We start from the raw sequence: 22822 nt of genomic DNA, 5'->3' as shown, positions 1-22822 counted from the left end.
CTGCCGGGCGCCACAGAAGTGAGATGTTTGCATCCAGCGTTAAAGCGCTTGGCAAGAACACGCCTAATCACCCTACACTCCCCCCATCCCTCAGTTTTTGATGTTTGCTGTGCGTGCCTTAAACAACGCTGAACACCAGTACCTTCTCGTCATCGCTAGGACGTCATTGACGTCGCATTTCAGCAAATGTTTGCAATTTGCAGGCGCGACCCATTCTTCTTGTTTTCGACGTGAGATGGCTCATGAATTTTTTCGCGAAAGTTGCATGATGGCTTCCTTCGAACTGCAAAATTTGAGCAGCGCCTTCCACTCTGACAAGTCACGACGTCCGTCGTTATCATGGCGCGAAAATAGTGAAATCTTAGTACCGTAAGCATGCTTGTTTTTCTCAAAGGCTTACACCGCGGTTCTACAAATTGTATCGCAGTGATTCTGACAGTGGCTCTAACTTTGCTTAGCGACAGCATTCATTCCTTTCTTCGATCTCGTAGCTCATCAGCAGGATAGCAAAGGGTTTAGTAGCCCCCACAGAATCCATTCATCAGCTCTGGTTCATGTTAATCGCATAATTTGTAGAACGAGACCACCTTGAGCCATCAAGAAGTCCATCCGTCCCCGATGCCGAATTGATGTACCAACTGCCCCCAACAGGGCCTTGTGCGCGAGTTACCGCATTCCATTTCATAAAGCTAAAACGATTTCGAGGTTGAAGTGGACATGTTGGCACACCCCAGAAGGACCGATCAATGGGTTGCAATTTACTTCTGTTCCTTAAATGTCATAGATCAGTCTATGGTATGCAATTCATTATCACAAAAAGACTCAAAGAAGAGGAGCAGTTAATAGGATTTTCTACACCCCGCACCAAACGCTGTGGTTCTTTTGTATATCTCGCAGCTATATCTGTTTACCCAAAACGTGACTGTTAACTACGAGCTCTGTGAGAAGATGAGAGGAAAATATGAACTATTACAGTAACTCGCAAAAGTTTGTGACTATGTATTGTGAATATCTGACCCTAGCTGGACCTAAGCTAATTACTTTTTCAGTATATCTCTGACATAGCGCCGAAATCGGAGCAGAAGCAGATGTGGGTCTGCTTATCCTTCACTATGTACTATTGTTTACAGGCACTAGCGACTGCAGATGTTTAACCTACAGCTGTACGTAGCTAAGCGCCCGACTAATCGTGAAGAGAGCTTATTTTGTCGATAGTCAGATTTATTACTATTGTTATTATTATTTACTTATTTATTTATTTAGTACTTGTTTTGTCACTAAAGCCGCATTCCTGGCATTCCTACCACTTTCAGGTGACTGTCAATCCATACACAGCAACGTACATTTGTGGGATAAACAAACATTAGTTAGTGTTCTCCACCTGTGTGCTCCGCATCTTGTCGTTAAACCTGAAATGGATTAGTGAGAAACAATGGGCAGAGACCTCGAGAAGAGGTGAGACAAGTCTATTTTGGTCACGGAACGGTTTGTGAATTTCTGAATTTCTTCGACATTATCGTCTTCGATTCAGCACCCTAGATAAACAAATGTTCTTCACTAATTTTACCCGACATTACATAGAAGCATGGGCATGTTCCGTGGGCGCATCGCTAAGGATTCTGCTGTAGAATAAATCGAGTTAATTTCAATGGCATTTACGTGCGGAGCTCTACCGAAAGGAAGGAGATTCATGCGACACCACATATGTGCCCACTAGTTCGCTTTCCAGACATGATGTATGCAGGATGCAGCCCTCACCCTTTGTGACATTGTGTTTTCTTCCCTCTGCGGAAAGAACGGGTCAGTCGGAAGTGCAAGTTGATGATCTGAGTCAGTCAGTTAACTGGGTAGAATCTGCATCTGTGGCCATTGACGTCATTCATCCGTTCGCGTCGATTCGTCTTCTGCGTTTGGCTACACTACGGGGCCTTCTGGAGAGACATCTTCAATTATCCACCAGGTATGTGCGCATGCTCCCCCCTTCTCGCCTTCCCAGACAAATCCACTTCTTAGTCACTGACTTGCATTTGTAGTATTAAACAATTAATTCAGCTAATTGCACATAAAGGTTTCAGTGGGATAGAAAAGGGGGGGGGGGCTTTTTAGCCATTCGTGAAAGTCGCCTGTCTCAATTCTCTTCATGCTTTCTGCGTAACCATGCTGTTTTGCTTCTTCTTAAACATTTATTGGCCTACATCGCCTCAAGCAATGTCTGTACTCAGCCAAGATTTCCCACTTGATTTTAAGGGAAGTCGTATTCAGTAGCACTTCTTATTCAGTGTTGCTGCATCCTGTGCCTTATTATGTACTACGACTTCGACAGCAAGCACAACTCTGATTTGTTGCCTTTCAAATGAAAAATGAATACTCAGTCTGACAAGAGCAAGGGGATTTTCGACCTACTAAACAATCATGAGACCATTTAAGCAAAAAGTTGCCTATGTATGCGCAAATAAATAAACAAGCCATTAAGGCACTTGTGATGCTTTGCTTTTGTTCCAATATTCTGCTGTAATTTCCATTTTCTTCGCAATCCCATAGCCACCACCTTTTCAAAGTTTCTCCGAATTACATTTCGATTCTGCTTGTATCTGCTCCTATTTTCACTTGTTCCCTTTTCCTTCCTCACCTTACTTTCCACTCGTTTTCCTTTCTAACAGCTTGTTGTCAGGCTTTATTTTGCTCGAGTTCGCGTGCGCGTTCCGTCTCCTTCTCTTTCTCTTTCTGTGTCTCTCCCTCCTTCTCTCTCACAGCAACTCTTCATAAACCATGATTTCCTTTATTCAACGAAATTATCGGAAGCAACGTCATTGTGTTTTTTCTAGAAAGATCACTCATGAGAATACAGCCAAGCCAGTAGATCTCTGGATCTTTTGGCGTTCAGCATTTGCGGAGCGCCTTCTCTTTCTTCAGTCTTGTCTTTGCGATGATTGGAGCGATGTCAGCTTTTTCTCCTCTGGGAATCATTCAGGCAGGAGATTATGGCGAAAATATGCCATCTATCAGTCTACAATCTTGTCTCTTTCCGGGGTCAGCAACCGACGTTCAGAATTTGCTTTCCTTGACCGATTGACAAGCTTGATAGTACTTCTCAGATGTTAGTTTCTTTAGAGGAATGCAGCTTTCACTCATCGCAGAAGATTTTGCAAGTTTTGCTGACGAAGGCTTACGAAGGAGTTCGCGAAACAATAAATCGTGTATGTAAGCGGTTTTTTCATGTACTCAAGTCTCAACTGTTCCCAGTCTCGTTTTTCCTGCCATTAATTCTCAAGTAACTGTTCACTTGTCTTAAAGGCATCATCCCACGAATCCGCGGCGGTGCGGGTTTCAGATGAGTGATGTCTACACGGGGTCGTATATTGTGGGAAAGAGGGTGATTCTCTTCCTAATCGCCCTAAAAAACTGCCCGGAAGATGCGGCGTGTGCACAACGCTGGCGCGCTCTAATATAACTCTTCGCAGACAACAACGCCCCGAAACGCTCGAAGCCCAAAGCTTATGTTGCTTTTCATGTCCATTTCAACGATATTAACCATTACATTGCATGTAATGTTGAGGTTTTCGTAAGAAATAGGGGCCTGACCTGAATCCTTTGGGCCCTTCGGTTAACAAACAGTGGGGCCAATTCTCAGCTGTTTCTCGTTATTGACTTTGCCTGCAGAGGTCTGCCTCTAGCTGTTTGTTAACGGGAAACGTAGAAACTCTTGTGTTGGCAAACAACTGGAGGCCATAATTACCGAATGTGAGTGATTATATGGGTGGGAAGGTGGCAAGGACAGCAAAGTTTCCTTATTTGGAACTCTCCACTTCCACACTTCAAGCTCGCCACCCAAGAGGAACCCTGTCTACATTTCTTTATATTCACACACAATATTTGATGATTCCAACACTATCTAAACATCCTCGCCAAAATATTGCTCGCACTACCGGCACTTCCTCAGCCGTTAAAATTGGGTACTTTTCTTCGTTTGTTAAACGAAATGTGGTCAATGGGATGCCAAGTAAAAATGTTTCTGCTCTGTGTTTGATTTAGTTTGTGCGAGTCCTGCACTTTGCACTTTCAACGCCGAAAAGTTGCCAAAACCAGTTCACGCTTACATTTTCGCCTTCTCATGGAAAAAAATAAAGTTGAGGTTGTGAGCTTGCCTATTCATACGTAGAATGAGGATATGGATAAGTTGTGAAATAACTGGGTATGCAGGAGAGAAAATCATATCCAGTGTTCAGTCTTCATTGCCTACTAGTTATTTTTGTTTCTTTGTTCAGCAGTGCTCTTGATGTTAGTGAAGAAGCCGAATATTTTTTTTTTGATAAATAGACAGCAATGGTCATTGTGTGAAGCACAAAACGGAGTGAGTACTTACATTTTGGATGAACTTTCCAGCTCATAAAAGCTATCACGCCACAGGTAACCTGCCAACGAATCGTTGAATCATTTCGCAAAAAGTACCTGTTTTTCTAAACGCTTCCGAGTTTATTTTTCATTTTCTTTCTCTACATTTTTCGCTTAACTCGGCGACCATCGTTGTCTCCGTATCAGTGAATTACTGCGAAACTAGGGCTGCAAAATTAGTGCGAACGTCTCTCTCCTATAGAATTTGATTGAAATGTTTTTCCTCAATTTAACTTGCCACACTTTCACAAACTAGAACGATGAACTGAAGAAGCACTCCGTCAGAATACGATCGCAGTTCTTTTCACTAACCGGACTGGCAGACCATTCCACCACCTTTAAGTCTTCCCGTTCCTTGGTGTGCAAAATTACAGACAAACTTATGAATGCAACAATCTAGTGGAATAGTCGAACAATTTCGTGGATGCCCTTCACGGAAATACTTAATTCTTCAATTCATTTCCAAATTTCTCTTTCTCTTTTCCCAAATTCTTTCTCTTCTTTAATCTCCTCTTTCGTCTTTAATCTCCTTCTTTTTACAACCATCGTCTAACCCATCTGGGAAGTGGCAATATTTCATTTTCTGTTGAAACATTTGTACAGTTACAAACAGTTTGACTCCGAAGTTTATTTTAAGTTAGTTTTACCATAATAATATTAGCCATTATAGTTGTAAACGACAAACATACCATGATTCTATACAAATATGTATTTCTCCATTCTTTGTACATCTTTGTTTTTTTTTTATTAACCAAAAGAGGAACAAGCAACTATTTATTCAGCGTTAGCGTTTTGCAAAAGTATCTTCTTTCCATTGAAGTCCTTTTATAAAGTGCTTTCTAAAAGGGTTTGACCTTACTCAGATGACGAAGTTTCCCTACCAATGCATGTTCTTTTTAGAAAAGTGATAAAAATTACTGTTCTTCCTGTTAATGTTTTGCAATTGTTCTACCAAGTTTTACACAATTCAAGAATCGCATGAGCAAGTTTTGTAGAAACCTTTTAAATTTCCTTTTACCTGATCCGGAGAGCGGCAAAAAGGTTGCCACAGACTTTTCCAACCATGCTTTTGAGACATTACTTATCTAGCGAATACGCTCAATGCGACACCAACATGTCTCCACGAAGCTGGGCTCAAGTCGTTTATGGAGACACAGATAATCATCCTACATGCTCTCCTTGACATAGGGACTCAGTAAGCTACTCAAATATAAGGAAATATGAAAATAAGAATGCATAGGAAGAGCTGTTGGGAATTACTGAATCAAATAAATCAATATAAATTACGAGCCTGTGTACAGTATGCTCGCAATGTGGGTAGAAAGTGAAGTTGTACACGATATTTAAAGGCATCACCCCACGAGTCTGAGGTGGTGCGGATTTCAGGTGGAGTATTTGTACACGGGATAGTAGATTATGGAGAGGGGTGTGATTCCGTCCATTTCTTCCTAATTGCCCTAAAAAGAGGCCCGGAAGATGTGCGCGTGCACAAGGCCTGGCGCGCTCCAGTCGAACTCCTTGTGGAAAATAGCGCGCTGAAACGCTCGAAGCCGTATCTTCCGGGCCGTTTTCTACGGCAATTAGGAAGAAATGGACGGAATCACCCTTCTCTCAATAATCTGCGATCCCGTATACGAATACCCCACCGGAAATCCGTACCACTCCAGATTCGTGTGGTGATGCCTTTAAGAGACAATGTACTTAATATGTAATGTACTACTACCTGACAAATTAAATAGTGCGGTAGTCAATTAAGAGAGAAGGAGCGAATTTGGTACAGATATTATCCCCAAGAAGATTAGAAATCTATTGAAGCGAACTTTTTCTTTGGCTAATTCTCATCCTCGTTGCTTTTGAAGACTGGAATATTCCTTCGTTTCTATGACAATTTCCATACATTATTTGATGCTATTAGATGCATATTTTCTTCCTATTTCACGTGAGAATTTCCTTGATTCTAGTAGGTTACAAATTTCAAAACGCCTTATATCACAATATTTTCACCTAATCGATTCTCAGTTTTTTGCATCCTATCGCTTCTGTGGACAACGCCTTCTTTCATTCCCCGCATTATCGCATTTCTGTCCTCGCCTGTGTTTTCTCTCGTGCAAACGCGCACGATTTCGTACGTGCCCCCAAACTATGCAACTTTGACATATATGTAATTATAGAATAGATAATGGAAACCCACGCATGCTCAGGTTTTTATTTCTTGAAATAATCGAAATATCTCGAGACAGTTTTAGGAACGGCCATCAGGATGAATCATAGTAACATTTTTGGTGGATGTCAGATTTATAGCAATGTTGGAACTCAGGCGCTGATTCCTTGTTGCGCCAATGAGGCACGAGATCGACTGCTCTCAAAGTAAAGGATAGCCACAAGTATTACGTATTAGGATATCTAACAGTCAAAGGGAACTTCTGCTGTACCTCAACGTATTTCTCATGAAATTTAGGGGTAAGGTAGATGTTCTGTCAACTTCCTCAAACCCGGACCCGGTAATGCACTTGCATGTAATTTCTTCTGGTGGAAATTGTGGTTACGAAGAACAAGAAACATCCGTAGTACCACGTTAATGTAGTGCATAATTTGTTAGGAAAGCAATCCTACAAACTGTTGCAGTTGCAATTTTAAAGGTGATGCCGATTGTTCTCTCCCTTTTATGAATCACATCATGTAAATAACAAGAAATGATTAACAACGTTACGTTGACTTTATGGCTGAGCCTTAGTACACCATTTGCGAGCTCTAAACTGAACTTGATATAAATAAACAAACAACTCATGTATACATATATGTGTACATTCATATTGGTGCTGCTTCTACTTCTTTACTTATGCGAATTTTCAGCGATTTTTTCCTGTATTTTGCTCCAAATTATCTGTTCACCAACGGATTAGCCGGCCTTTCTTACTGCAAACTGAACGGATATCACATTCCAAAAATAGTCATGGTGCACTACTTCTTGGACTTTGAAGAGAATCCTGAGCGTTCCCAACCGGCGAACACATCTGATCCGGCTGTTTCTTCATTTTATGATTCATACCTATGATCCTCTCAGATTGTGCAGGGAACTTGTATCAATACTCTGTTAATAACATTAGCTAGCTATTCAGAGTATTTTACCCCTCCTTGGGGTTTGACGTTGCTGCTTCTGGATGGCAGGTCTTGTGAGTGTACTGCCAACGATTCTCGAATTATTTTTTTTTTACATTCATGGGCTTGTCGACTGATCGAATGAAGAAATAGAAGTTTTTTTTCTGATATACTGCTCTTAGCTATTCCCCTCCTGAGACCACCCAATGGATAATTATTCTTGAAAAACGGAGAGAACGAATCGGGAGCTTCACTTTCCAGAGCAATCTACTCTAACTCAGCTATGGCATACTCCACGATTTCGGTTAATCGGCCGTTGGATTGTTCGGATACCCCTGAGATTTCACTCTTGCTTAGCGGAGATAACTTGCGCAGCTCTTCTAGGAGACAGATTCTCAAGTAGAATCCTGCCAAAATTCCAGGCAGTTCTGCAGGCAACGTTTCGATGAAACCTCATTTCTGGCCTGACGTTTCAACAATTTCGTCGTTGATATAGGCGTGAAAATGGATCGGTGTGCCTATCACATCAAACTCCTTCCTTACTACTTTCAGTACTGTTCTAACCACTCCATATGATACCTTCCAACAGAAAAAACAAGGTGATAAATCCTCTTCGATGAGCGCAACCAACAAACGTTTCACAGATTTTCATCCAAGACGAATCAGATCTTTAATTCATTATGTCTGTCTGAAATGTTAGGGTACCATTAGATCATTCCAGTTGATTTCATGTTTACAAACAGGGGAATTTTTTCTTCTCACCTACACCATGTAGGCCTGAACATTCAGGAAACTATGCATTTCTTTAGACCTTTGTGAACGCAGAAATAGAGCGATGGGAAATTTTATAACAGCGATTTTGAAATGAGGTGGTTTTCGCGGCTTTAAGGTTCAAAGCAACCGAACTTTGTCCTTCTCCTACAGGTCTGCGAAGAATGAGCGAAAAACGTTCTATGAAGATTTATATAGAAACAGGCGTAAACTGATCTTCACTATCTATTTTTAATTTTTGTTTTCATTTAGTCCTGTTCGTCGGGTACTTGTCCAGTTGAAAATTTCATCAATGCTTGTTCGCACTTCCCCGATTTCTCAGTAACCTAATTTATCAAACTTTCTTCTTTCCATTCCTGCATTACGTTATGGGACAGAATGATATATCAAAGGAGCCGCCCATATTAAAGGGCGTTCGAGACACCATCTGCACAAATCACCTGCAAAAACGATGCCGAGGTGGTGCTTGGAATAGTTGCTCGACCGGCGGGTTGGTGTTACCGCCGGCACGGTTACCTTCGTCATGGGGTGTCTTCTTCATTGTGTCTCTTTTTTGATCTACATCAAGAGCTCGCACAAAATCCATCATTTGCCATTGATCCACAGCATGCAACATTTGGTGTCTCGCGTGAACTACCTATCCGATACCGACCGGCCGGAGTACCTTCAGTCTGGCAGTTCAGCACAACGAAACGGATTACCGTAGTTTCCGCGCTCGCTCTGGGCATCTGACCCGTTTGGGCTCGGCGGTCGTGTGCCGGACGACAACACCTTGTTGCAATGTTTGCGCAACTTCCGTCATGCAGCTGTCCAAGTTGTGTAGCTCGTAGTGTCCTATGTGAGAATAATAATTTAAACTTAATTAGATTAACATTCAACTATGCAACTGGCAGAAATGCACAAGTTTTACGGGTTTCCTATTCTGGTGCAAACGAAATTAGCCGGTTTGATCTATTTTTCCCTCTAATTTGTCCACCTTTAAAAATAGTTTTTTCAGATTCCTTGAAATCCTCATAGAATTACGGAAGTGTATTAGAGCTATAGATGATTACGCGTTTCATAATTTGGTTTCTATTCGTATCATCCCATGAGTTTATCCAAGTCGACAACGCTGGAAAGTGCAAAATTTTTAGTTTAAAACCATTTGGCTCCGAAGAATAGGTAATAATCCTGAAATACCTTTTTCTATACCTCATTTTCTTCTCCTTGCCGACATCCATCGAGCATTTCAAGCAGTAGGGTTCCAGCTGTGAAAGCAATGCTTCTCTTTCTTTCAGTTTCAAGATTGACAAGTTCTTATCTAGACTCGTCTGGCATTGCCATTCCAGTTAACGTTTCATTCACTGCTTCTTTCCGGGTCGCTCATCTTCGATTCCTCTCAGTTCCCCAGATGTTTTGTTCGTGCTCCTTATACTGCTTTTCAGCTGTAGAAAAAAGTCTACAACGCCCAAAAACGTAGTTAGGGGTTGCTCTTTCTCACCATCCTAATCTATTATGGTTGCATCTAATTTTCTACCATTTTTCTTTTGAAAAATTAAAAGACTATTTGGACATATGAATTGTTAGGAAGTTGCCTTTCAAAGTTCTGTTAGGCTCTGTCAACAATCAAAAAGTAACCCATAAACCAATAACATACTCTCGTGTATTATTCAAAACGGCACCCATATTTGAAAAATTCATTTAGATTTATTCACTAATACTGAACTCGAGCAAAAAAGCACTCGGAAATTTTTCCCACTTGGTGGTCCATAATTTTCAGTTACTAGAAAAGTTACGATTGCATAAAGAAACTCTCGAAAATATTTAAGTGAGAAAATTCAGAGATGCGAAGTGAGATTGTGCAAGATGACAGGGCAATTTTTGTTCAACTAGGAACATAGTCGGAATTAAGCGGCAGGAGATTATATACCAACCCAATGTCGAATACATTCTTTCCTTGCGAGCTTGAAAAGTTACATGGCTAAATGCCAGCTGTAGTCATCAGAAGCAAAATTTGCATCCCTTTATTCGCAGTCTTTGTTATTTTGGGACGAACTCGTTTGTGCCGTTGTGTTGTGACGAAGCCGTGTTAATTATTTTTTGGCAGTGTTTTCTTATCTTCATCATCCACTGAGCACATATTCCTGGTCGTTCACAATGGCGGTCGAAGTACGCCTTCGCGGCATGATACCTGTATTTCCTGAGTAAGTTTGGCTCCGGAAGTTTACCTTATTAACTGTAATCACGGTGAGACAAATTCCTCCCAAGAGAATGGCAACATTTTGGAAATTTTCATTCTTACTTTGATTCTCTGTAATGAGAAATTATGATTACTAGCAAATAATAAACAGTTATTAATTTCAGTACTTGCAGCACAAAAATAATATCATTTGTTTTTTGTGACAGCATAAATTGCTAGCAGATTTTCCAACTATGGAATGAACTATTACGAAGAGAGCAGTTTACAAAAATTACCACATTTGGGCATAAGAAATGAAAAAAGTTAGAAAAGACACCGTTTTCACTTGGTGATATGTGAGTGAATTCATTCAGTTTCTTTCAGCACAAAAATGTAGTATGATTGAAAAGCAAACGTGATTCCTAAATTGCCAAACCCGTGTTTGTTTTTTTACGTAGAGATGCGTCCTAGGATCAGAGTAATCGAGAAAATCTCAACAAAATCCAAATTCCAGGATTGTTCTGTTGAACCTTGATTTCATCTTTTTTTTGGTTGGTGAACAACAAAGAAATTCACAAATGCATTAAATTCCTTTAAAATGACTGAACGATTTATTTGACGAGCAGTGACAATTCGTTTTTTATGAATCGCAAAAATTTTCGTTTTCAATCCACAATTCATCAAGTTTACACTATTCCGTATTCATTTCTACAATCAATCATCTCGAAATTTTTTATAGCTGCGGAAAATTAATGGTATCATAGGATCATTTGTAAAAGAAAAGCCATGTTGCTGCTTCTTAACTACGGTATGCATTTTTACAAAAAAACATTCCGATCTCGTTGAGGTCCATAAACAATGGAAGGTTTTGTCACTAGGATTAACGTGAACAGATTTGTAGCCGGATCCACGGATATTGCCCACTACTAATGCTCAATGAACGGTCCATAAATCGCTGTCGTCTCCCAAAGGGAGAAGAGCTGAGCTGAAAAGGAGGAAACTAGATTTTTTTCTGGAAGTGAAAACTAAAAAGAAAACTCTGAACACTAACCTTCAGTAAGGAAACTCATTCTTTTAGTAGTCGAGTTTTTGAGAGCCTCTCCCTAGCCAGACCAGAAAAAAATTAGGATTATTTTTTCTCTGAAAACAGATGATCAGGTTTATTTTTTCAGCATCATGGTTGACTATGAGGTAGACACGAATACAACAGAGTGCATGTGTTCGGACCTTCAGACGGAAGACTATTCTCCACTGTATGCTAAGTGAGTTTTTTTTCCTCGAGCTTCATGTTCTGAGCAAGTGTCGCTGGCGTGAAACGTGTTGTATCTGGGAGATGGCGTCGTGGGTGAAGCGTATCGCAGTGAGCTTTGTTCCATAGATCTCTTTTCTTGTTCTTTATAGTTTTTTTTTTAAATTTGTATACAATAGGACTAAGTAGGCTCAGGGATTTCTACACCATTTTTTCAGCAGTTGCGCATCACCAGCATTTGTTATTGTCACCAACGTGGTAAAGTCCCAAAATTCATTCCGGATGACTGACTATGCGCAGTTGCACAAAAAGAGGTGAAAATCCAATCCGTAGAAACCAAAGTCTTCGAGGATGATGAATATCTACTGAAAGAAAGAATTTCCTAGTACGTCGACTACGAAGGATGTTAATCGCGCACGTTAAGATTTTAAAAAATGAGTTGCACTCTAATTAGCGGTTAGCAGACATTGAAAACTGAATTGCCAAGAACGCAGTGAGAAGTAGAAGAAATCCTGCACAGAAACAGTGATCGGTGAGGAAGGAAAACTCACGGGCCCCATTTCATCGACGAAGCATTGGTGCATTGAAATGAAATAATAAGCTAACAAAATCAAAACGACAGCAACTTCCTCTAAAGCACTATAGAATTTCGCAAAACTTTAAAGGCAAAAATCAAAAAAATTACATGCGGTGAATTCCTCATGATAGTGAAACCATACAACGAATTGCTTTATTCCGTTGGAAGAGCTTTTCGCTTAACTTTTCATCAGTCGATCGTTTGGGTGCACAAAATTGCAGTGTCAGGCAAACAAATCTGTTTTCTACATTCACAGGAAGTGTTGCGCGTTCTCGCAAAGAAGCGCGCGAGTGCCCACAGGAGGAGAGAATCCAACGTAAAATTTCTATTAAAAAGCCTTGATTTCATTCTCTAATGCATGGAGTTGTTTTGTCGGGCAAAGTAATCACACCGAATTCTTTCCGCATATCCATCGATCCCTGGATTTGTGCAGTGCTTCTCTTTGTGTTCATAGTGTGCTTTTAGTCTAAGGTGTATCAACCTTATTTACTACATGGAGGAATCCAACATAGGTAATTTCATCGGACTTCAACTCCTTACCTTTGTTTAGGAAAGAGTAGTTCTGTCCAGTACACGGCCACTATCTCCTGTTAGAAGAAGTGTTTGCATAGCTTTGATGCTCCGCTTAGCGTGGTGTTTTTAGTTGGAAGCAGCAAGACTGAACCTATCTTTTTTGTCACAGGTGCAATCTAGCCTTGATCATCTTCGCCTTGCCTCCGCTCTCGTTTTTCGGAGTTTGCACTAACGTCGCCAACGTATACGTGTACTCGCGGAAGAGGTTAGCTTTGTAAGATTCTTTTGTGTTCAATGCCAAGAGAACAAAAATTTTTTGTTTAGGATGCAAAACTCGGCCAACACCTACCTTCTCTTCCTTGCCTGCAGTGATTTTCTGGTCATTCTCACGGGTCTCTTCATATTTTGGATCGGTAAGAGATCTGCTTCTTCTCCACAGTCGTCGCATTCTCAGCTCAAATTGTAGTGGTGCTTAAGTGGACACATTCAAAACATTTGTTGTCAGGAGAGTGATGTAACGGATATGAAACCATCCTCGCCTGCTTCCCTTATCTGAACTTGCCGTTCCGAACTTGCGTCAAGAAATAATTCCTTAATTTCCTGGCGCTCTTTCAGGGCAATGCTCTGTGCAAGACACGTGCCGCGTTCACGTGCACAAGGGTTGCGCGTCACAACTGAAATTTTCGTAAAAACAGGCCTCTTTCACGCCGCTTTTTACGACGATTAGGGAGAGGTGAGCGGAACCACCCGTTCCTGCAATCACATCTCTAGCTTTTCTCGCGGATTCCCTCACCACGTCAGATTTGTGGTATGCTGTCTTCAAATATGTCCCACGTTGATGCAGTTGTGCGTATGCATAAACAGTTAGCATGGGGTATTTATTAAACAAATTTTCATCGTATAATACCATATCCGGACCCTAAAGTAATCGAAAATGCTCTCAGAGCGCTCGCGCTTCCTGTAAAACAAGTTGATTCCATCTCTCCGTTCATAACCGAAGCGACCAAACACAACTGATACTTCACTTGGGAAAATTTACAGGGTTTTGAGCGGCTCTAAACAGATTGGTCAAATTTTACCAAACGTGAGGACCAAAAAACATTCCCCTCAACGTTTTCGAGCTATGAATAGCATTGATTCTGCTTTCGTTCATCCGTGCGCATCGATGCTCAACGAACATGAGAACCCTGAGAGAGCAACCAGAAACACGCATAGAGGATAAAGCGCATGGCGTGGATCAACGTAACACCACGATAGACTCTAATTCAGAATCACGTAGGGTTTATGAACGCTTGTGCAGCCTTACAATTGCTTGGGAGGGCCAATCGATGTATAACCTTAGTGTTTTTATCCTCCCAGATAAACTGATACGAATATATCGACATCGGAGGGTTGAATGGCTTGGTTGGCGCCAGGTCGGCTTTGAAACATCACAGCCGGACCTCTTGTAAACTAAGCTACACTTGCCCTTTTCTGAGATATTGCTATGTTTGCTTGCTATATTGCAATGCGCGAAAAAGCAATTTTTTGTTTGTTATTCGTACCTTTTTCTACTATAAACAAACCTGGCTTCTAGCTCACTGATCAATGAAGACGATGTGCATGATTATGGACTTCACAACTGTATACCGCTCAAATACCGACACCGGAAGTGTAAAAACGAGAGCACAGACAGTAGCAGAGCTTTTGGAAATATGTACATACGTTTTAAAAAAATGCACTCACTAGGAATTTCGAATAAGCTGAATGCTATACTGAATAAACAGATGATAGACATGTAACTGAAACAGCTGCAAAAGGTAGGCTTTGATTAACCGAGCGAAAGAATTCTGTTGCTGAACGATAGACGTGAAGAAAAATCTGAAAGTTTTCCGCGCGTAGTTAAGCAACAAACACGACATATTTTATGAAGTTAAATCTCATAAAATCTGTTAAATAACAATGGAAATTTCTATTTTTAACGTTTTCAGTGATGTAACTAAATTCGAAGGTCTTGCTCAGTTAGCAGTCAGGATTTATCAGCACGATTCTGTCGAGATTACTTGACTTTTGTGCAATGAATGTCATAAGCACACGATTTTTAGCTATTTCTATGCTACTGAGAAAATGTCCACTGTAACCCGGTAAGCGAAAAACAAGTAGACCGTATTTAGCAAGGATTCCACCGTGTGGAATTCTATTTGCAGCTCGTCCGGAAGCGTAGCATGCACGAAGACGACCGAATTTTGTCCAAACTGTAGAACAACTAGATTTCTGCAATCAAAAAACCATGTTGTTTATTTATCGTTAAAACCTAGACAACTTAGGCAAATATGTTTTTTTTTTCGCGCAAGTCTGCTTTTTAGAATCTCTTCACAGTAAAAACGCAACATATTCTGATTTTATTTCGAGCAACAAGAATTTACAACAAAGGTGCTGTAGTAGATGAGAGCACGAAGGCCACGAAATTTTCTTTTTTTTCACGTGGTACGCGCGTCTGAATAGGATTTCTATTCCTAAGAGAAGTACGTAAGAGAGGAGATTAAAATAGCTATGTACCTGAAAATGGCTTAGGTGTATGAATACATAGACCGGAAGATTTAATGTTCTCCACTAAGTAAACGATCTCTCATTCTTCCTTTTAGGCAAATTTTACAGCTGCAAGGTGAAGTACAAATAAATACTTTCCGGTTCTATGCTGTTTTGTTTCTTCCATTCCACATGTCTTCTTATTCAGATTCTGCTCGGTCATATATTCCCGAATTGGCGCGAGCACCGTACACAACGGTGTACACGCTGCCCTTCGGATACATGGCTCAAACATGCAGCATTTACTTTACCGTGGCGGCCGCATTCGACTGCTACATCAATGTAAGCCGTTTAAGACATCGCTCTGAGAAATTTTCAAGGTTTATCTCCCGATAGGTAGAATTCGGGATGCACTTTACAAGAGACAAGGTGAAAGCAGAGAAAGTTCTGTTCAAACTCCGGAATCTAGATCAGAAAGGGGTCAGGGATGTCAGTTTTCCCGGCGGAGCAACCTCTTACGTCCATGAGGTGATGATAGAGAAACATCTTAAAATGGTCGATAACGCGAGAATTTCATAGCGTGCTGGCCATTTTGAAAGACTCACTTTAACTTTTAACTTTTCTATTGTTATTTCATCACATGTTCATGTGAAGAGTCCCTTAGTTGCATGAAATGATCTCTGTGTTCAACAGATCCTTTCATTTTCAACGTGCCTCTTGAAAACTACTTTTTAGAATTCATCAACTATATATGAGAACGTAACTTCAAAAATTTCCTCAAAAGCATTAAACTTGTGAGGTTGATTAGCTGCCGATCTAATGATTATCTCATAGGTGTGCTGGAAATCACATTCTAAAAATTACTGTACTATACGTCGGGCGAAACAAATATGTTCGTCTATCGTCGTGGTGTCGATCATGTACAATTCGCTGAGATTTCCGCAGTTCAATCTGCGAAAGTGTTTTCATGAAGCGAGCGGGGTGAGTTTTGGAGATGTCTGATGCATCCGATTCTCGGATGTCTTGTTAAAAATAGGGTATCGGGTCCCCACCGGAATTAATGCACTTTTTTCAGGATCAAATAATCGAGATTTGCCCGACATCGCTGTTTTTTACAATAAATATGGTCTACAATGTATACATGTACATGGTGCTCATGACTTTGTTGCCTTTCCTATTTCTTCTTTGCCTTAACGCAATCATTGTCTTCCGTCAAAGCCTTGAATCCGGCAAGCAGAAGGAAGTGTGAGTTGTTTTCGTTTGTATCAGTGCGTCGATCTTCCGAAAACGGAACTCTTTTGTACTATAAACGATCGAAAATTATGCCCTCATTTCCACTTTTCCTAACATTTCGATCTCCCCAATTTAATACTAACCAGCTCTAACTCAACTCTAAGGCAGCAGTTAAGCTAATCCATAGTTCTGTATTGTAGCAGTTGCTAAATGTAATGTTAACCATTTCCTGATAAGCTAGCTAATATCACTAAGCTATTATCACGGAGCTCTAATTATGTCATCTTCATAAGTTATTCTTGTTGGGTTTTTTCACGGTTACAGTATTCATCAAAGGAACTTATTAAGGATTATGTATATATATATATATATATATATATATATATCATTCATTAATGGGTAATGCAGCATCCCAATAGATTTAATTTGGGGAACGAGGTGTGGAATCCCTTCATCGGTGGAAAGGAGCAGAGAAGTTCAGAAGCATAAGGCACTCTTGTTGCTCTCTTACCTCAGATCGAGAATTCGAAACATAATGACATTCAGATGCATCAATCCTCACGATGTCTGTGAAAAGGTGTAAAAAGTGACTCACACTCCATGTATCGTAGTATAGCAGCAGAATCGTTTGCTTCCTGTTAGTAACTTCCTCAAAGGCATTTTTCGTCATTTTCTAGAGAGTTTTTCGCGTGAACTGATGAACCGATGAATGTTCTTACTTACTAGCTTAGCTTACTGATAGGTCTGGTACCCAAATCTTCTCACTGTAAACAGGGTTCATCGGAATGCGGTTCCATACGACGTCTTCTATTGCAACGCGCAGCCCTTGCGCCCTGCCCCCGACTGCGATTCGTGGAAAATCCATTCGGACGGCCCTGTAAGCAAATCATTTCATTGGACGAATCCCAGGCGGGGGCAGGGCGCAAGGCTGTCACGTGGCAGTGGAGGACGTCATAAGGAACCGCATTCCGGAGCCGTCTGTTTACACTGATCCAGGAAGAGATGAGCGGAACTACCCTATATCCATAATGTAGGACCCGATATAGGTATACTTCAACAAAAATCCATACCAGGATAGATTCGTGGGGTAATCCCTTAATGTTTTACAGCAAGTCAGCTGTATAACTTGTAGGCTTAGTACTACCTTGTGAAAAACTGCACTTCACGCGACTTTACCACTATCGTGGATTTCGAAAATTGGTTTAATTCAAAAAGCTCACTTGTCGTGATGTATTGTCGCAAAAATTCTTCCCTTCCGAAAATTCTTTATGCAGATATCATTATTATCTAGAATACGGATTATTATCGACAGTTTTCAAAGACTTCAAAAACTCAGGTTGCTCTTTCGACGATCTCTTCTTAAATTTCTCTTAAAACCCAGTTGAAAGTTTGACCACTTACCATAACCTTACGAAGAGGAGCAGCAATCAGAACTCTTAATTCTCGGAAGAAGGTGTGCCAGCCTCCAGCCAAGAGAGACAAAGGCCAAATCTAGCTTTTGGCCATAAGAGCACTCAAATTTAAGTTGATTCACAAGACACATTAAACACATTGACGACCAAATGGTTTTCCTTAATATCCGTGGTGTGGAAGCACTCGTTTTGCTTTTGCTTAATTGTCCGACTTCACAAAAACTATATTATCATGCTATTAAATAAATATTCCTTATGATGCTCCTCCCAAACACCACCGGTTTGTTTCACCATCAAAAAAGAATGTACGACGACATTGTCGTCAACGTGCTAAAACTGCCTGCTCCAGAATACAAAACCGGCTGCAGACGTTATTATGTTACTGATAGTTAGTAAAGTATCAGTGTTGGTGCATCAACACCTTGATGCGCATTATTGTTGAGTATTCGAAAAAAAAACTAGAGAAAGCGAGCCTGTAAGCTTCAGTAGCAAGAACACATTCTTAATAGTCGAGTTTCTGGGAGTTTTTCAGAGCCTCTCCCTAGCTAGAGCAGAAAAAAAGTCAAACTCACCATTTTTTACAATTTACAGGGAATCTCTACTTACTCTAACTTTACTAAGTTACAATGAATTTTATTAGTACTTCAGATGAGAGCCCTCAATCAGAAACATTTCATAGATAAATTATCAGCTGATTTTAGGGTAGATTCGTCTGACAACCTTCTAAAGCCGAGAAGTAACCCGTCTGGCGGAGGAGATGATACAATTACAATGATTATGGTCGTCATTTTGTTTTTGGCTTGTAACACACTGGTAGGTTTTTGCATTGTCGCTCAATCAAGGAGTCTTCACAATCAAATGCCGGAAGGCTTTATATTCAAAATTTTCCGACGGAAGCGGCAAAATTCCCTCATATCGAAATTCTCGAATTTGTCGCTAACAATGCTTGAGATATTAGTGGGATCATGTTTAGATCGGCATGGTGCGAAAATCCTTAAACCAGGAAGTGAAAGGCACCTAAGATGTAACTTCACCTAACCAGATCTTTTTATTATTTCAACTATAGTTATCCTGTCTTACATCTTTTTGCTTCTCCTTAACTATGGAAAATTTTAAATCCGAATCAATTATTACTTAGGTTTAGACAAAAAACACTTAGTTGAGGAATTCCGACATGCGGGGAAACATCTTTCCGTGTTTTCCAAAAAAGAAAGAAAAATGGGTAGGTCACACCTTCGTCATGGTGGGACTCGCGATGGTCTCATGTGCTGGACACGCGAAACTCCTACCGTCGACAAAAAAAAAGATCAATCGAATCCGCTACCCGAAGCCAAAGAACCACGCTATGGGACTGTTTTACATCCCGATCTGCTGTAAACTGAGAGCGCTAGATGACCCAAGAGCAGTTTAGTTCCTCGTGAGCATGTCAGGTTTGGAAATGATTAAACCACATCAATAAACATAATAAACGAAGTTAAAACTAGCTAAAACTAGCTAGCTAGCTAAAATTACTCATCACTTAATTGCTATTCTGAAAACAGTGTTCATCCTGCTTTTCCAGAAATTACATTTTTCCCAGAACAGGAAGTTTGCACAGTTTTGAAATGGAGTAGATAAGAACATGCATTGTTGTCGTAGGTTTTGGGTATGTCTTAGTGGTTTTGGGGAACATAGTCTCAGTGGCTTTCTGTCTATAGAACTAATGGCAATGAGTGGTGAATCCTTGTGTCGTTTTGACCCGACTATAAACCTGCTTAAGAATTTGCCTTTTAAAGTGTGAAGACCACTTAAAATAGAACCAGTGCTTTGCAACTTATTTCATTTCTGCTAGTTTTATCGAACAGTTACAACTATTTTTCCCACATTCGTCCCCAGCGGTGACTATGTAGAAATTTCCAGGCTCTCATCGTAAATGTGATCGAAACGTTCTTCGAACCAGATCCGATCCTGCTCAATCTCCTATCAGACGCTAGTAATTTTCTTGTGGTTTTCAATTCTTCCGTCAATTGTGTGATCTACTTTGTCTTCAACAACGAATACCGTGAAATTTTCCTGTGAGTAGTCTACCGTGTTTCTGATATATTTTCTGCGCAGCACAAATCCTTGTTTAGGGCCAAATTTTACAAGAAACTGGACTCGATGCCGGGATGGCTTTGTTGCTGTTTACGATGTTGCATAACTCGTCAACATCACCAGAACCTCATGTACAACCCTGTTCCACTTCAGAAAAATAGAGATCAAAGGCAGTCATTACGTTATGTGGTAGCAGAAGCGAACGCAGATAACGTTACGAGTGAGTGAACCATTCGACTTCGACCATACTCCTATTATGACTATGTGTTCCCCAACTAAGATCACTCATTACGTCAACTTTCGTACAACAGCTACAGAAAATTTCTTAATTTCTATCCTTTTTCATTGTTTACGACCTGCTGCCACTTCTCCACCGGTTTGTTGATATCATTTCGCCAGAAGAACCGCTTGTAATCGAGAAATAATCGTTGATCTAGCTCTTCCAGAGTTGAAGAGGAAAGAATTGGCTTTCTCGGAGTCCGAGGATTCAAATTCTTTCCAAATCCAAATCACCACCCCTCCGCATGCATATGTATCCTTTTATGACATCAATTATTTATCGAGACTACTCTCTAGAGCGTAAATAGTCTCTGAGGGAGTGGTATGATAAGACAGGTTTCTTCGTTATGCAAAAAAATTTGGTTCATCTCACAAACCTCTACAATTTTTCAGCTACAAGGGTCCCTTCTTCACCTGTCTGGCAGCCTCTTACACATCGCCATCTTCCGAACATGGAGTGGCCTACTGGTTGTTTTGATCCCACGACGACTCATCTATCACTGATGGATGAGGACGGTGACAGTGGATGGGACGATGGCAGTCAGGTAAGCATTTTCGAACTACAGAAACTGGATTCAGGTTGAAAGATGCGATGAGATTTGCTCTCCGGACACTATAAATGTAGAGGTTGGAGGAATTCTCGATATTTTGGCTTTTTTCATCGATAAGCTCAAAATTGAACTCAAAACTTTTGAGCAGACTTCCTTCCTCTGGCACTTGTTTTCCTTCAAAGAAATCCTTGAGCTAGACTTTAGGTGTCTCAACGTCAGTACACGACGAGGTGGTTGGCCGAGGTCAACATCGTGGATGTACAAATCGATGGACAAAGGCCGCATATTGTCGTGAAGCCTATAGGGAATCTGCTTGATAGAGATGGGATTTCGATCACAGCACTTTGACAGCTTCAGTGCCGGCAGTACGACTTTCTCACCGGATCCGCTTCTCAGCCCGCTCCTTACAAATGCCTACTACCTTTCATATCTCAGGGAGTCTGCTTTTAAATAAGTTCTAGTCTTACTTGAATTCAAGTGCCATAGTAACGTAGAGCTTTGTCCTCCGCCGATACAGGTTTAGATGTACCATAATGTTTTCCTTGTCACCTTCATTTTTATTTGAATCAGCAAGAAGAGCAGTCTAAATTGTTGTATTTTTATTTGATTAACTATGTACTTTCATGCCTAATGAACATTATGATCGCACAATAAATAAGAAGTCTCTTGATAATAAATAAGAAGCTCACACGATAAAAAAAAAACCAGTAGCACTAAGGCACAACAGATCCATTACTCCGAGAATGGTTGGGGAGATTGGATGGTTAGGAAGAAGAAAACTATTAAGGGTTACAGGGTGACTGAAAAGCCACGAACACGTTGTTTAAAATATTGTTTAACATCAATATTCCACAATTAAAGTCGGACGAATGGAATGAATTTTAGGCAGTCCTGCTGGCCCGTGGTCGGCGGGTGTAGTGTAGCGGTTAAAGGTTCCGCTTCCTACATGATCGATCGTAGGTTCGAATCCGCCCTGGCGCTCACCAAGCCCTTCATTCCTCCGGGGACGATAAATTGCTACCAAAGTTGTCTGGGAAGGAAAAACATTGACCTGATACATCGACCACCCCCGCAACCCATTGTGCAGGCTAGTTAAGTGTTCGGTACCTCAAAGATTCCGAATTGAAGTGAACGTAGCGGCGCATCCCAAGCGGATTGATTAACGTTAGGAACTTTATCTTTTATCCTTCATTTTCCTGTAGTGTTTGCATGGGCGCATCCCCTTTATATATTGTCTGCTTTCTTCCTAGGCGTTTGCGAAATTGTGTGCCCATTTTTTAGTTATTGCGCAAATGGTGGCGATTGGCAAAATAGAAGGAAACGATTTGAAATGAAAAATGAAGGAGAAGATGGAGAAATGACCGGGATTATCCTCGTCACACTGTCGATTCAGTGGTGCATCGTTCGGACGCTTGTGGAAAGTTAAAGCAGTATCTTCTGAACTAAATCTTATCCTATTCATACACGGTGAGCCTGAACGAACTTTCTCCTTTATGGCATCCATAATTTTGAAAGATTGGTGTGATCAGCCCACGCTTTTTTTGGGGAAGATAGTGCAACGGTAAGTGCAACTAGTGGCCGATGCTTTGAAATGTTGGAGACTTTTTTGCGCCCCAAACTAGCCGATTTGGATCACGAGCATGTATGTTTTCAACAACTCGTTGAAGCAGCTCACTCGTCTGAACCTTCGCTAAGAGGATTGTTCTCAGGTTTCTTTTCTCTCTAAGAGCAGACGTAGAGTGGCCGGTTTGAGCCCATGTCACTTTTTTCTTGGGGATATCTAATGTTTTCAAAGATCGTTTCCATTCCCTCGAGAATTTAAAGGCTCATACATCGAATTTGGGGTGAGAGAATTCGGAGGGGGGGAGAACCCGAGATGGGAATTTAGACTGCGGGATCACGGATGGCTCTGCTCATCTCTCCTTAATCGTCGTAAAAAAACGCTGTGAAAGGCGCCGCTTTTCTCGTCCTCGATTCCACGGATTCCGCAATCTAGAACTCTATGGC

General features: G+C 40.8%; 1 protein-coding gene across 2 annotated transcripts; it reads left to right on the top strand.

Annotated features, from left to right (window-relative positions):
* Positions 1–10398: 10398 nt before the first annotated feature.
* RB195_014454 (uncharacterized protein) lies at positions 10399–21163 on the top strand (the record flags this gene model as incomplete). 2 transcript variants are annotated; one of them, XM_064204734.1, is made up of 12 exons in its annotated part: positions 10399–10445; positions 11593–11682; positions 12929–13024; positions 13084–13172; positions 15476–15609; positions 16102–16248; positions 16343–16512; positions 18614–18725; positions 19812–19966; positions 20024–20205; positions 20658–20809; positions 21020–21163. In XM_064204734.1, 12 exons carry the CDS (start codon positions 10399–10401, stop codon positions 21161–21163), a joined length of 1518 nt encoding a protein of 505 aa, XP_064060614.1. The 2 variants fall into 2 exon arrangements, with proteins under 2 accessions (XP_064060614.1, XP_064060615.1); XM_064204733.1 differs by lacking the exon at positions 10399–10445 and having other exon boundaries at positions 11597–11682.
* Positions 21164–22822: the final 1659 nt, after the last annotated feature.

Source organism: Necator americanus, chromosome V, assembly GCF_031761385.1.
Source record: "Necator americanus strain Aroian chromosome V, whole genome shotgun sequence".
Taxonomy (NCBI): domain Eukaryota; kingdom Metazoa; phylum Nematoda; class Chromadorea; order Rhabditida; family Ancylostomatidae; genus Necator; species Necator americanus.
Note: the sequence above shows the minus strand (reverse complement) of the source record. Positions and strands in the feature narration are given on the sequence as shown.